This window comes from Heteronotia binoei, chromosome 6, assembly GCF_032191835.1.
Source record: "Heteronotia binoei isolate CCM8104 ecotype False Entrance Well chromosome 6, APGP_CSIRO_Hbin_v1, whole genome shotgun sequence".
Classification (NCBI taxonomy): Eukaryota; Metazoa; Chordata; class Lepidosauria; order Squamata; family Gekkonidae; genus Heteronotia; species Heteronotia binoei.
In genome coordinates this window covers 108,647,930-108,663,661 of record NC_083228.1, presented here as the reverse complement: position 1 = coordinate 108,663,661, position 15,732 = coordinate 108,647,930, and the positions used below count along the sequence as shown (strand labels likewise).

The following is a 15,732-nucleotide window of genomic DNA, read 5'->3' as shown; positions in this document are numbered from 1 at the left end:
CACACATTTTCAATGATTAATATATAACACAAGACTGTGCATTGGGGGGTTGTTATTCAGAAATCTGTGATTATGGTTCTAAAACAAGCTGCTATTAATTTAGAATGCTACTGAAAATAAATTTTGAGTAACAATGTAATCTGAATATGGGAGAGTCATCTTTATTGCATTTGTAGAGAAATGCACAACATGGCAAGAGAACACTTGAAAACCTAGGCTTAAGCAGAGCCTGGAGATAAAAACAGTATGTGTAACCCCCAGGACCTGGGCGGTTTAGCCAAGCAGGGCCAGAAAATGAAGGTTAGCAGAGTCTGTTTGGCTGGAGAGCAGGATAGGTTTTTCTCAGCTCATCACCTTGTCTAAAGTAATTGGAAAATTATGTATCTGAAAAGTTAATTAGTAAAAGGGAGGAATTAAATTTTATATAACTGGTATTACTGTTGTAATTAGATTGTTATTTAAGGGCTATATGTCTTTCAAGCTGCAGACTGTAGCCTGGTTTCTGTGTTGCTTGACATGTTGGAACCGAAATTCATTTTTTAAAAAGGAGTGATCCAGCATATTGTTGGACTGGATAAGTTGGACTCACCAAAAGTTTTTTCAAGCAAGAACCAGTTGTTTAAGTAAACTTGGAGAGACTGTTGCAGCTCTTTGCTCACTGTTATATCAGTGTGGTTAACAGCAAGGTTTTTTTTGTAGGAAAAGTCCAGCAGGTGCTCAATTTCTTATTAGGCCACACCCTGACATCATCAGAACTGTAGTCATCATGGTAATTTCCATATGAACATGCAGAAACTTGCAAAAAATTCAATTAAACCTCAGTTAAAAGCCTGTGTGAAAAGGGAATGTTTTGGCCTTTTATACCCCACCACTAAGGTGCCAGGTAGAGCTGCCAATCTTCTGGTGGGACCAGGAAATCCTCTGGAATTACAACTGATAGCCAGATAACAGAGACCTGTCCCCTCAGAGAAGCTTTGGAAGTCAGGGCCTATGGCAATATACCCCACTGAGCTCCTTCCCCTCCCGACCCCACCCCCCCAGCTCCACCCTCCAAAACTCCAGGAATTTCCAAACGCAGAGCTGGCAATCCTAGTAGCCAGGTGAATCTCTACTCAGAGGGAGCGCACCACCACGAAAAATGTCCTTTGTAGTCACTCACCATATTTCAGAAGGTAGGGACATTAGGACAGGGGCTTAATTCAAGATTTTCTGTTGGACAGGACATTAAAAACTGGCTTTACCCAAGATAAACCTCACAATAGTATTATCAGCTTTTTTGTCATTTTTGTACCATTGGGGGAGGGGGGTTATACATCTTTGAATACAAGGGTGTTGAACTCATTTGTTATGAGGGCCGGCTCAGACATACATGAGACATTGCCACGGCGGGCTGGGCCATGTGTGTGCCTATTTAAGATTAGATAGCAGATATATAAACTCTATAAAGGGCACAGACAAACATAATTAAAGATTTTTTAAAAACCCTTAAAATAAAACATGCTTAAAGCATTAGCCCTTGTTGGTCTTAAAGGTGCTTTCTTTGTATTTCTTCCATGGGATCCAAGGAACTGGGCAAAGAAAACTCTGGCTCTTTCCTTCCTTCCTCAGAGGACTGGGGGAGGGGATCTCAGTCAATAGAAGGAAGAGAGGCTTGGCTCAGTAGCTCTGCTGTGTGATTGAAAGAACCTGGCAAAGCAAGCTATCCCTCCCCCCTTCCTCTCCAAGGGAAAAGCCTCAGCCAATGTAGAAAAAAGAGGCTTTGCTCTGTAGCTCCTGTGCGATTGAGCAAGCTTGGCAAAGCAAGCTGTGATGCAGAAGGAAGCAAGAGAGAGGGAGAAGGAAGCAGATGACAGCCAGTTGCTTGAGGGCCTAATAGGAGCTCTCCAGGGGCCTGATTCAGCCCCTGGGCCTCATGTTTGACACAAGGATTTAAAACATCCTACAGATACATGCACATCATCTCTATATCCATACTGGAAGAAGTCTCAGATGAATCAGAAAGAATGTTTATTAAAAGGAATACTACAAGTATTTGGAGGAATGAACATGGCAAAAAGCTCACTACTGTGGCAAATTATAAGATTTGGTGATCGCTGATTGATCTGAATGCCATTTCTGGATGAAGTCTTCCCCCCAAAAAAGGGAGAGAATGCAATTTCCCTTGATGCTTTCAATCCTATATACCTTTCCCTGGGAGTAAGCCCCATCAACCAGTATGGGGATTACTTCTGAGTAGGCTTACACTGTATAGTCTCTTTCCCACCCGCCCACATATGCACAGCTACCCCGCCAGCCCTTAGATTAAGTCAGTGCAGTAGTGGCAGAAGGTGGGCTTGGTGAGAGTGACCCTCTTGAAGCTGTGCCTGGGCACGGTCCCACAAGGCTACAGTTTTGTCTGAGGCTGTTTGGGTGATGCAGACAGCATTTGCTGCCATTGCGCCTACTAAGGCAGCACCAGCAGCTTGGTCAACGACCAAGAAATTTCTCTGCAAGTTAAATGGCCAGTCTACCCCTGTTATCGTAATACTCTTCTGTATTAGTTTACTTGTACTCATTTAATAAAAGGAGTCAATTCAGTTGCTAATAAAAAAAGTTTCTGAACAGTTCTTATTCAATGTTTCTGATGCCTACAGTCAATAATTACTAAAATACACATACACACTTGGGTATGACAAAATAATTTTAACGGTTCCTGCTGGTTAAGGAAGTTATTTCCTAATTATTTCCTTGAAGCACCATTTGGAAACATAGTAGCCCCACCTAGTGAGGAAGGTTAAGGGTTTTGGGGCCTGCCTGATCAGCTGGATTTGGCATGCTGGACAAGAAGGATCTAGCATGGTCCTTGATTCTCCCCCACCCCTCAAAAAATATAGTCCTATGGCTGTCTTTTTTTCATTCACTTCATAAATAATCCCATGAAAAAAGAAGAGATTGGATTTATAACCCACTTTTCACTTCCTGAAAGAGTATTAGCAGTTTACAATCTCCATTCCCTTCCCCATCCCACATCTGACACCCTGCTGTGAAGTAAGTGGAGCTAAAAGAGCTCGGATAGAAACTGCTCTTGAGAGGAATAACTCTGTGATAACTTGCGACTGACTCAAGGTCACATCAGACAGTGCATATGAAGGAACGGGGAATCAAACCTGGTTCTCCCAGGTATGTCTACACATTTAACCACTACATGAAGCTGGCTCTCAGAGAGAAATTAAAAAATGAATCAGTATTCATACGGAAAAAAAAATGCTGACATTCAGCACAGCTTGCTTCATGCCTAGAATTTCCACAAATATTAGGGGGACAGATTTTTGTCAATTCCCCCATGGCAGCTCCAAATGCTTTCCACAATGCTGTTCCCCCAGAAATAGCTGGGGGGATCAGAGGCCTCCTGCAAGGGGAGATTGGCAAAAATCCCCTTCCTTACACCTGAGGAAATGCTAGGCAGGATCCAAGCCCATATCCAAGTCATTTCCTGCAGGAATATTAATGAGACTCACACAGGCTGAATGTAGTTTTCCTGGGACTCAAAGTAAAAACATATTAAACCTATAAATATATATTTTTACAGTAAGCCATTTAAACCACAACTATGTCACTCTCTCAGAAATAGTAAGAAACAAAATATTCATATGAAGCTGTTGACTTCAGATCTTCCCACACAGACCTTTGTCTCAATCTCCTTTAAAGCACCACATGCTTGTCTGGCATTCCTGACAGCAGAGAAGATAAAGGAATGAAAAAGCATTATTTATTTAGATTACTTCTTGGCCATATCTCCAGAGTACAGCCCAAAGCAACAGATGTTCACAGCCAGGTTCAAAAAGAGTGTCTGAGTGGATCATCCTTGCAATAATCAAGGCTTTTTGATGTGCAGCTAGTCCAGCCATGGTACTGGCATTTTTACAACAACTAAAGTGTCATACCTGACATGTTGTCTACATAAAAATGGGGGGGGGGGATTCCCATATAATCTGTAAATTACATGCGGATTGGACAAGTGGTGCAGTGGCTACTGTGAAAGACAAGGATGTTGGGGACACAGGTTCTGATCTCCACTCTGTTGTGGAAGGGTGACCCTGGGCCAGTCACATATTCTGAGCCTAACCTTACCTCACAGGGTTTACAACAACAAGGATGGAGGGGGAACAATGATATATGCTTACCTCTATTGGAAATAATGAAGGACGGGGCACCTTTTGGGGGGCTCATAGAACTGGAACCCTGGTTCAATCTTTTTGAAACTTGGAGGGTGTTTTAAGGAGTGGCACTGGATGCTATGCTTAAATGTTGGTGCCTCAACTTCAAAAAATAGCCCACCAGAGCCCCAAATACCCACAGATCAATTCTCCATTATACCCAATGGGAATCAATTTCCGTAGGAAATCATGGAGTGCCCACTATATATTTCCCTTTCCACCCCCTGCTTTCTGATGACCCTGAAGCAGGGGGAGGGCCTGCAAACTGGAGGATCCCCTGCCCCCACCTGTGGATTGGCAACCCTATGCCCTTCTGTGAAAGTTAGTAACTTCAAAACTGGAAAGTGTGAGTTGGGAGACTGGGATGCTTACAGGGGATGCTGTTGTCTGGATGTAAAAATAGGGTTGCCAATCCCCAGATGGGGGCAGGGGATCCCCTGGTTTGGAGGCCCTCCCCCCCCCCTGCTTCAGGGTCGTCAGAAAGCGGGGGAAGGGAAATGTCTGCTGGGAACTCTGTTATTCCCTATGGAGATTTATTCCCATGGAATATCATGGAGAATTGATCTGCGGGTATCTGGGGCTCTGTTTTTTTGGTGTAGAGGCACCAAATTTTCAGTATAGCATATAGTGCCACTCCCCAAAATACCTCCCAAGTTTCAAAAAGATTGGACCAGGGGGGCCAATTCTATGAACCCCAAAAGAAGGTGCCCCTATCCTTCATTATTTCCTATGGAAGGAAGGAATTGAAAAGGTGTGCCGTCCCTTTAAATGTGATGGCCAGAACTCCCTTTGGAGTTCAATTATGCTTGTCACAGCCCTGATCTTGGCTCCACCCATAATGTCTCCTGGCTCCACCCCCAAAGTCCCTAGATATTTCTTGAATTGGACTTGGCAACCCTATGTAAAAACCACCACAGTCCACCTGGATATATGGCACATCCTTTAAAAATATTGTGATTTATCACTGGTGGGGGATGGGGGGGTAGGGTTGCCATATCCAAGTTGGCAAACTCATGGAGATTTTGTGATGGAGCCTGGGAAGAACCTAAGTGGGGTACAATTCCACAGAGTACACCCTCCAAAACATCCATTTTCTACATAGGAACTAATTTCTGTTGTCTGGAGAGGAGCTGTAATTCTCGGGATCCCTAGGTCCCACCTGGAAGCTAGAATCCCTATGATCAAAGCATAACACAATTACCTTGTTTCTGAACAATGAATCAAGCCCTGTGTATATATTACAGTGAACATGTGTACATCCTACCTGCCTATGTGTCTATCAGTGTTCCCTTTAAACTCAGTTGGCATGAGCTAGCTCACAGATTTTTATCCTCCACTTCACACATTTTTGTCTTAGCTCAGGAAGGATAACCCCAGAGCACACTAATTTATGCAGCAGCTCACAACTTTAGTGCCAGTAGCTCACAGAGTAGAATTTTTGCTCACAAGACTCTCCAGCTTAGAGGGAACATTGGTGTCTACCTATTTGTAAGAATGAGCCAACACAAATTCACTTTATGAATGAAACCAGGAACCACCATCTGGGAAAACGTGGAGTTTGTAACACAATTTAGGGTTGCCAGCTCTGGGTTGGAAATACCTAGAGATCTTGGGGTGCAGCCTGGGAAGAGTGGAATCTGGGAAGGAACCTCAGTTGGAAATAACCATTCAAAGAGCCATTTTCCCCTAGGAAACTAATCTATGATACACTGTAATTCTGAAAGATCTTCAGCTCCCAACTGGAGGCTGGCAACCTTAGGAACTGTTCATGTGTTCACTTGGCTGAAGTCGGGGGTAAGTGGCTTACCCGAGGCCACTCATTTGGAAAAGTGGCGAAGCTGGGATTCACAGCGCAGTGCTAATCAGAAATACTCCCTACTAAATCCTTCACCTTCAAGAACTATGCTTAGAATTGCATCGTTATGCTACAATTCCAACTTTTGCTTACTAATGGTTCGCATTTTTAAAAATCGTCTCCCCGCACCCCTTCCTCCTAGCTATTACGGAAGTACTAACCCCTCATAACAGGTGTGTCGTCAATTCGCAGTCCACTAAGAGCAGCTTTATCCAACCGTGAGCATTTTAGTGTAATCTGGAGGACAGATCCAAATTAGGAACCTTCGGTGCAGGCATTATTTCACCACCGGAAGAGTAATCCCTTTCACTCCCATTGGCTAAGGGGGGGATTTTATCTGGCTGCGCACGGCAGTTAGGAAGCCGAGTGTTTGGAAGGCGAGGGGAGCATAACCTAAAAGATGTTGCTTGTACTTTCGGAGGAGCACAAGGAGCACCTGCGCTTTCTTACCCAGGTGGAGAGTTCAGGTACTGACTATTCCCCTTCTGCGGCTCGAGCCCTACTGGTGCCAGAGAAGAGCTATGCAGAAATACAGATACACAGTTATATGCTGTGAATTAGACCCGAACGTCCTGAAGAGCTATAAAATATTTCGGCTGGGCAGTCCATAGTTTGCAGGGCTCCTGGGCTGGTATAATTTCCCCTCTGAAATAGGGAAAGGCCCCTTATAAACTTCCGCTTGGCATGAAACTGTTAGAAAGGGAATCACAGTTTTGGTTCGCACATGTAGGAGGGCGTGGTGAAGGAAGAGTCCTGACATGTTGGATACACGTCGGACTGAGGTGGACGACTTCAGTTTGAGATGTTTCTTCACACTGAACGGAGAAAAACCAACAACCCGTGCGAGCAAAAAATGCACTACAATGGGCTTTGCTTGCTGTAGCTTTCTGTTCGCAAGATGCTATTAATATGAAGTAGTAAGGGTCTGCAATCTGTGGTCGCAAACTTGTATTAGTACAGAACTAAATAAGGCTCTTAAAAAATCTTAAAGGTACTTCGGACATGTAGGAAGGATGCTAGAATAACCAGTATGGACAAATATTTTTTTTGGAACTAAAGGGCATTCTTACATAAAAAGAAATGATAGAGGTGAATAGTTGCTAGTAATCCAAGTGTGTGTAAACCATATGCAGAGTTATGCTAATGCACTAAAGCAATTGTGCAGGGCGCTTCTGTGTATATTTACTTGTTATGCAACCTAATCTTAAAGGGTTTGGTCTATAGAAACTTTATAGATCATTAATCAATGTGAAAACTATCCATAATATTACACTGTGTATTAGTGATAGTGGTCGTATTAATGTGTTGTGGCTTTCTGATAGTCATTTGCTGGAGCAGAATATGTACACTGCTGACACTCTTGTCCAGTTATCCTGAAATTCTAAACTTCAAAATGAGTGTTGTTGTGCTCTCTGTATGGTTTCTAAGCAAGTCCTGTGACCAAACCATAATTTAGCCACTGAGCTCTGCCAATGATTCTTCTCTTTTTTGTTTTGGGTTTTTCTGGCAGTTGTCAGTGAATTTGGCCGGATTGTGATGGAGTTCTTAAGGAAAGGCAGAAACCCAAAAATCTATGAAGGAGCAGCAAGTAAGAATAAAAGGAATGTTATCAAAATTACTTTTGGGAGTTAAAAGCAATTGTGATATTGATTAAGTTGGTACCTTGGTATAGACATGGTATATTTTGTGTGTTACAGATTCGGGTGGGTAGCCATGTTGATCTGAAGCAATAGAATAATGTGTGAGTCCAGTGGCTTACTATTCCACACGAAAGCTTATTTCCAGAATCAAACTTTGTTGGTCTTAAAGTTACTGCTGGACTGAAACCATGTTCTTTTGTGTGCCACAAAACATCAAAATAAATTATTTAAATTTATTTGGAGCAAATAAAACATTTTATGTGCCAAAAGGACAGAGGCAGCTTGAAAATTTGGCCATTCTTTTTTTAAAAAGTCTTGCCTGTTTCCACATCTTTTGCACTTTTTGGAAAATATTTTATTTTCTCCTCTATAGTTAAAGGAGTTAAGATGTTTAACAAAAGTCAGATTAAACTTGATCCCGACTCTCTTTGTGTATATGCATAAAATAAGGAATACAAGATTGGATATTTAATTTAATTTATGTAATTTTGTGTTGTTTATATTCTGCCTTTCTCGTTGAGACTGCGGATTACATAGTTGCAGTGTTGGTCTGAAGAGTCCACTGGCACCTTTAAGACCAACAAAGTTTTATTCAGGGTGTGAGCTTTTGTGTGCAGGCACACTTCCTCACATAATGAAATTGAATGCAATAAACAGTACTACATATAGCAGATTGCACAGTGTAAGTCAATGCAGTTAGTAGGATGGAGCATCCAATAAGCAAGTAATATGATTAGGATGGGTAAATTAAAATGATTAGCTTCCCTCCCCCCAGTTATTTATGATGATGATGCCTATTGTTTTTCTGATTCCAGAGAACTGCCAGATTATGAAATGGTCTTTCTTTGCTGAGTTGTGTTTTAGAAACAAAACACTATTTATTACTGCCCCAACCCTCCAATAATTCCACACCAAACTGGGGGATTTGTGGCTTTTTTTCCTTGTGTAAAAAGCTTTAGTGCCCCCAAACATTGTTAAGCCTATGGACTATTTTGAACATTCTGTGGGTGCTGCCACAGAATGGCTGCTGAGGAGAGCAGATGGCTGATCCCACAGATCAGCAGCCACTGGGATAGGGGTCAGTCACAAATGTAGAAGATTCCAAGACAAGTGTCTCCTGTGAGGAGCAGGCCCGTATCTTTGGGGGAGGGCGGCGGTGGGGAAGGCCTCTCCACCCAACCCCCACTTCGACCTGTATGCTCCCTCCTGGCAGCTCTGCTCTCCCCACCGCTCTTGCGGCTCCCGCTCTCTCTGCTGCCACTTCTCTAGTGGCCCCTGATCTTCCCACTGCTCTTGCGGCCCCTGCCCCCCTTCACAGTGCCTCCCCCTCCCACCCACCTGGTGAAGCGCCAGCTCCTGGGGCTCTTTCAAGGCCCCCCCCTCACTGATCAGCTGATTGGTGGGAAAAGCGCACAGAGGCTGGTGCTCCTATGCTGGCCTTCCGGTGCTCTCCAGGCCTTCAGCGTGGGGCGGCGGCAAAAGGAAGGACCAGCAAGCCACTGAAAAAGTGCCCACTGCCTCCGCTGCTTCCTCCCCACGAGAGCGCTGACCTCAGCACAGCTTTTCCTGCCAATCAGCTGAGGAGGTGCTGTGGAGGGAGGCGGGGCCCCGAGATTGGCGGGGAGAGTGGGGGGGGTCCTCCAGAGCAGTGGCAGAGGAGAGAGTGGGGGCTACCAGAGTGTGGGGTCCCTGCTTCCGAAATTTTATTCCGTGGGCCCCTCACCTAACATTTTCTGACTACAGGCCTGGTGAGGAGTCAGCTGTTTTTAAATGGGTGCTCCCTACAAACACAGTGGTGATGCTTTGTGGGTTCTTCTGAAGTACCTCCTGTTCCAGTGAGATAGGAAAAAGCTACAGTTTTTTTCTCCCTTTGCTTTGGGGAAGAAGTATGTTGGCCCCAGGGGACACATTAGCAGGCATCAGTGTCCCTTGTGGGTGCCATGTTAGGGATTACCACTATAGAGACAGCAAGGCCGATCAGAGCAATAATGTTGAGTGTTTTCTCCCACTTCCACCTTCAATGTCTCTTACGGGCAGTCTGAACACTGGGGATGGGAAGCAGTTTGGATCTGGAAAAGTGTAAGGGCCAAGGCATAAACAATTCCTCCACCACCACACCACCTTCTTCCTCTTCCACAAAATAGTTGGCTCTTTGTGTGCGCTTAAGTGAAATATTGCCAGATGGAAGTCTGAATCATCTCTGTGTCTGTAGGCCTCATTCTGCCTCTGTTTTCCATTATAAACAGTCATTTAAATGGGCTTAAATATATGCTAACAGTACAATCATATGTTTAGTTCATTGGGACTTGCTTCTAGTTTGTGTATTTGGGTTTGCAACTGAAACAGTTTTGATTAGCTATTTCTTATTCTGTGTATGCTAATAGATCAGTCTCTTCTATAGCTGATTCAAGTGTTGTAACTTTTCTGATTCTTTTTTTTCAGGAAAACTTAATGTTAGTAGTGAGACAATTCAGCATGGAATAGAGGGATTAACGTATCTTCTTACAGAGAGCTCAAAACTCATGGTAAGACTCACATAACGCAGTTTAGCAAAATGCACATGGTTTTGTTTCTACCAAATGATCTCAACTTCAGACTACAGAGCTCTGTGTTTTGCGGCAGCCACAATGTAGTTGCTCACTTTTTTCCTGGCCTGTATTCTATGCTGTTAACAGCCTCTTAATCAGAATATTGGTGTGAAAAGTGTCACTGGAGGATACAGGTCAAGTGTGTTGGGTGATCTTGGACCCAGCTATACACCTCTGCAGCCAAACCAACCTCAGAAGGTTGTTGCGAGATAAAATGGCAGAGTGGAGAATGATGTATTGTAAGTCATTTTGAGTCATTCTTGGTAAGAACGGTGGGCTATAATGAGGTAAGTAAACTGTTTTAAAAGACACAGGAGCAAGCTGGAATAATTTTTTCCTGTGCATTTAGCAAGTTTACTGCTAGGATTACTGTTACTCTCTTGGTCTTCATTGCTGTGGACTAGACATATGATTAAAATAGTCAATGAGAGTCCCTTTGGTTATGTATTTATTTGCTCTTTTTATACTCTGCCTTTCTCACTGAAACTCAAAAGGGATTACACCATGTATATCAATACAATCAATATGAAGAGATCTCTAATAACTATATACTAGGAATATAGACATTTTAATAAGCATAGCATATTTGGCATGATACTGAGTAGAAATAGAATGAAGAATGGTATTTAATAAAAACTATGCAGTGGCAACAGTGTAATACATGCTGCGAACTGATAGCACATTATGTTTGCAGAGGTGTAGTCCTCAGTCTCTAGAACTCCTTTTGCCATTTCGTATTAGTATCTTTCAGCCAGTTGGCTGAATCCAACCGACTTTTTGACTGAAAGAAAAGGAAGGATGGTCCCTTTTAACCACGAAAAAGGCTATGATGGGGATGCAATGCTATAGAATCTGCCCTCTGATGCAGCCATTTTGAATACAAATGAGTATGCATGAAGTTGCCTTATACTGAACCAGACTGTTGGTCCATCAAGGACAGTACTGTCTACTAAGACTGGCAGTGGCTTTCCAGGGTCTCAGGACCTGATCCTTTTACCTGGAGATGCAGGGGATTGAACCTCAGACCTTCTCCACACTAAGCAGATGCTGTACCACTGAGCCATGTCCTATAATGGGGATCATTGGATCTGGATGGACAAAAGCCATTTGGAGATGGGGTGGTAGATGAGGGGGAATTGGGTGGGGATGAGTGAAAAAACCCCTAGATGGAGCCAATCCAGTAATTTAATATTTCCTTTCATTAAGGCATAGTTTACAGTAAGCCAGAGCAAGTGATGCAGAGGTTATAAGAAAAATACCATTAACGCAGCTGAGAGCTAATATTGCTTGTAATTAATTTCTAGATTTCTGAGATAGATTTCCAAGACACTGTATTTATACTGGGATTCTCTGAAGAACTGAATGCCTTACTACTTCAGCTGTATCTTGACAACAGAAAAGAGATCAGAAGTATTTTGAGTGAGCTGGCACCAAAGCTTCCTAGTTATCACAGTCTTGAATGGCGTCTAGATGTACAGGTAAGCCTGCCTTCTTAGTAAATATTCACAAGCTTCTTTTAGTTAGTTTTGTCACAATGAAGTGCAAGTTAAAGGTTGCAGCTTCAAAGTGATTGAGGCAGTATTGTTGCTTGTACAAGTTTTTGCCTATGATTATAAAAGAGCACTTAGAAAGCGATCAGCTTAATTGGTTGTCATGTGACTTGCCAGTTCGAAGGAGCACACTTAGTGCAGGCTTGCCTGTATTTGAAACTGGTCCAATTTTTAAGGAGTTCTTTTTAATCCTCTCGTGAATTTTCCATCCCTGTCTCCATACTACTTCTGTCAGCACAACAACCATCTGGTTCTGTTGGGACTGCTGTCTCATGTTGTGTTGGATCTAGCACATCTCTTTTGAGACAGTAATTTGTCACTGCTGATACACTTCATGCAAAGCAAACTTTTAGAAAGCATATAAGAGCACTTAATAAGTTGCTGCTAAAAACATTGTATAATAAAAATTCAGAAACTAAATTAAGAAAAAAGATTGGTTGTAACAAGAGCAAACCAAAGGTCCAGCTTGCAGACTACTTTTTATTTCAACCAGGAAAAAGAAGGGATTGGTGACTAAACTGTTCAGGCTATTCTAGAGCCAAGCATGTATCCACACCTCACCCATACACATACATAGTTGTGTGCCAGGAGAAAATCCACTCCAAGAGGCACAGCCGTTGTGCCACAAGCAGTTCCTTGCCAGCATGACAATTTTTTTCTAAATAAGGAAGCATGATTTCCTTCCGATCCTCTCTTCCCCTTCTACTTCCTGTAGAAGGCCTCATAGTAGCATGAAGCCAGTTATGAAGCTATGATAGCTGTAGCTGTCCAAACAGCGAACTATGGATCACAATAGATGAGCAAGTCCTTTTGTAATCAGTTGATCAATTCATAGTCTTCCTTAGGGTGGATTTAGTCATTAGTAGAGAGGCTGATATAGACAGCCAGTTTGGAGTAGTGGTTAAGAGCGTAGACTCTTATCTGGAAGAGCAGGATTTGATTCCCCACTCCTCCACTTGCACCTGCTGGAATGGCCTTGGGTTAGCCATAGCTCTGGCAGAGGTTGTCCTTGAAAGCCCGACCCACCTCACAGGGGTGGGTTGTTGGGGGAGAAGATATAGGAGATTGTAAGCCACTCTGAGTCTCTGATTCAGAGAGAAGGGCAGGGTATAAATCTGCAATTCTTCTTCTTGTAAGCCTGTGGCTTGGAGTACAAGCTTAAACAGTTCAATGTGTCTGTCTTCAGAATGAGATAAGCAGCTAAATTCGTCTCTGGCATCTAAGCTAGATAAAAATTCCCCTTTCCCCTCCTTTGCATTATTGCACCACCTAAGTGTATGTGACCTGCTTATTATTATTTATTAAGTTAGAAAGACAATGGGGATACAGAAAAGAGAAAGAAAGAAAAAGGGGTTATACAAAGAAAAAGGGTTTATACAGCATAATTGTGTTTGTCAAAGACAATCATGTAGTGCAAAGTGTAAAAAACAGAAAATATTTTCCCTTACATCCCCTTCATTGTAATTTTAAGGTGTTTTCTATAAAATACAATAGTTCGTAGATCTTTTGGGGTACGATTGTATTCAACATTTATGTTTCAAACTTCATTAACTAATCTACTTCGACTACATCATTAGTTTCATCATTACTGTGTATTCAGTATTACATATTTTTGCCACTACTGCATATTCATAGAACCTTTAGTAGATAAGTAACATATCAAGGGACAAAATAAAGTCTATTATATATACCAAGAGCCCATTTGTATTCATTACATTTGAAACAGATTTTAATTCTACTTTTACATTACCATACATTTGTATATATTTTCTCACTTTGTCTTCTACTAGCATAATACACATAATGTATCTATATCTCACCCATACACATATATAGAGTGTGCTCCATCTCTTCTGCAATTTTGCAATAGACCTGTTTTTCAGATAAATTGTTAATGTTACCGTTGCATGTTCAGCAAGTTTATTTTCCCATTTTTCTAAACATTTCCATTTTGCTGTGTAAACAGTTCTAGCTGCTGTCACCCTGTATTTGAATATCTTTTCTTAAAGTTTTTAAAGCATACTCTTGGCTTCCATTGAAAATTTAAACTTTAATATGTTCTGCATTTTTTGCGTATTCCTTTCCAATATATTTTTGGTTTTTTACAAGTCCACCACATATGAAAGTTGCATCTATGTCTTCGGTCAAGGGTGTACGATGGCTTGACATTTCTAGCATTCTCCTTTGTAGTTTTTAATCTCCTTTCTCAATGTCCTTTAGAGTCATATACCATCTAAAATATATAACCTGTTGATGGGTAGTGACGGTGGTAGAAAGCAGTTAATGGGAAGAAAAATTCTTTTAGCACTCCTCTGTTTCTTTTTGCCCTCCTCTTCTCCTCTTTGTCTGAAGTACCTTCCTGGAAATTAATGCTTTAGTGTCAGGCGTTCTGGGATGTCTGGTATGCTGGGAACATAAATTTTCCAGAAATCACCAGCTACATATAATGGAAATTACAACAATTTAGAGGATGATGAGATTTGATTTATATCTAGGGCACTTTTAGCCCATCTTTCACCCACAAGGGAGGACATAAGACAGAATACAATAGGTTAAAACATATCTACAAATTTATATACTATTAAAAAAACAATCAACAATAGCTAAAATGCAAATCTACAACTTTTTAAAATCTGGCTTCTTAATAGATTTGAATTACAGATTCAGTGTCAGCTGTTTAGTGGATATCTTTTTATTGTTATCTGCGGTTTTAAATTTTTTTTTTATTTTGTAAGCCTCTTTAAATTTTGGAACAATGATATATAATGGTTTGAATAAATGAATATTGTGCACTAATTTAAAATGGAGAAGCCGGTACATATTTTTCTATAAATACTGTTGAATTCTGTATGCCTTGAATTGCATATATTTCTGTTTTATTGTGTTCCTTTTAAATCTTTGTTTTTAATCCCACTGCTCTTACTTACATCTCCAAACAGCTTGCCAGCAGAAGTCTAAGACAACAGATTAAGCCAGTTGTGACTTTAAAACTGCACCTTGAACAGAATGGAAGCCAGACTGCCCAAATATTACAAACTGATCCTGCTACATTGCTCCATCTGATTCAGCAACTGGAACAGGCTCTGGGGGAAATGAAAACAAATCATTGTAGGCGAATAGTTCGTAACATCAAATAGTGTTTGTCACCTCAGTAAACATGATGGAGTTATGGACAGCACCATTCAAAAAAACAACAGAGCATCTCAGTCAAAACTCTTTCCTGTGCCTGGATCTTGAGGCAGTGTTTACAGGCTGAACTTGCTTGGGTGTTATCCTTATAATGCTGTCTAATGCTAGTTAGCGTAATTGTCATCTACTTTAGCCAGATGTAAATTAATTAGCTGAGCACCTGAGTTTTTCTAACTATGAAGAGCTGCCTTCTGCATAATATTTTTGCGACACTTTTATTTGCATTGGTGACCAAAATGTTTTCCCTTTTTCCCCCCTGATCCATAAGGATCAAGAAAAACTTACACAGTATATATGATTTCATGCCATTTCTGGGTAATCCTTGAGCAATCTGCTACTCCATTATGTGGAGGAAACATTCCTCATTCCATAATTGCTGGTTGATGCTGATGTTTATAAGCAAGTAACAGGAGCCTCTGGTGAAAATTGCTATGTTAAACAAGGAGCATGATTTTCTGGTTCACACAACCTCCTTCGCCCAAACTGTTCAGTGGATGTCCTCAAATAGTATAACGTTTAGACAGGGAACCTGCAAAAAATGCCTCTGTGGTGGTAGGAGTTATTGCCAGCTTTCTATACAAATGTACTTTTATATATGCTGTTATTCATGCAATGCGTGGCCAAAACAAGTTGGGACTGCTCGAGTAGAGGAAAATGCCTTGCATGAGTCAGTCATCAGAACAGGTAATAAACAATTATGTGCGATCTGTCTTA

At 41.6% G+C, this 15,732-nt stretch overlaps 1 protein-coding gene across 1 annotated transcript; it reads left to right on the top strand.

Annotated features, from left to right (window-relative positions):
• Positions 1–6,261: 6,261 nt before the first annotated feature.
• On the top strand, positions 6,262–15,732 carry COMMD2 (COMM domain containing 2). The gene is made up of 5 exons (XM_060242331.1): positions 6,262–6,518; positions 7,562–7,639; positions 10,134–10,216; positions 11,584–11,757; positions 14,769–15,732. Exons 1-5 carry the CDS (start codon positions 6,452–6,454, stop codon positions 14,964–14,966), a joined length of 600 nt encoding a protein of 199 aa, XP_060098314.1. The 5' UTR covers positions 6,262–6,451; the 3' UTR covers positions 14,967–15,732.

What these genes read in the sequence shown, in the direction of transcription:
- COMMD2 (XM_060242331.1), top strand. Translation starts at nt 6,452, where the DNA reads ATGTTGCTTGTACTTTCGGAGGAGCACAAGGAGCACCTGCGCTTTCTT. An exon ending in TACCCAGGTGGAGAGTTCAG is followed by an intron (nt 6,519 to 7,561) that starts GTACTGACTATT and finishes TTTTTCTGGCAG; the next exon opens with TTGTCAGTGAATTTGGCCGG. An exon ending in CAGAGAGCTCAAAACTCATG is followed by an intron (nt 10,217 to 11,583) that starts GTAAGACTCACA and finishes ATTAATTTCTAG; the next exon opens with ATTTCTGAGATAGATTTCCA.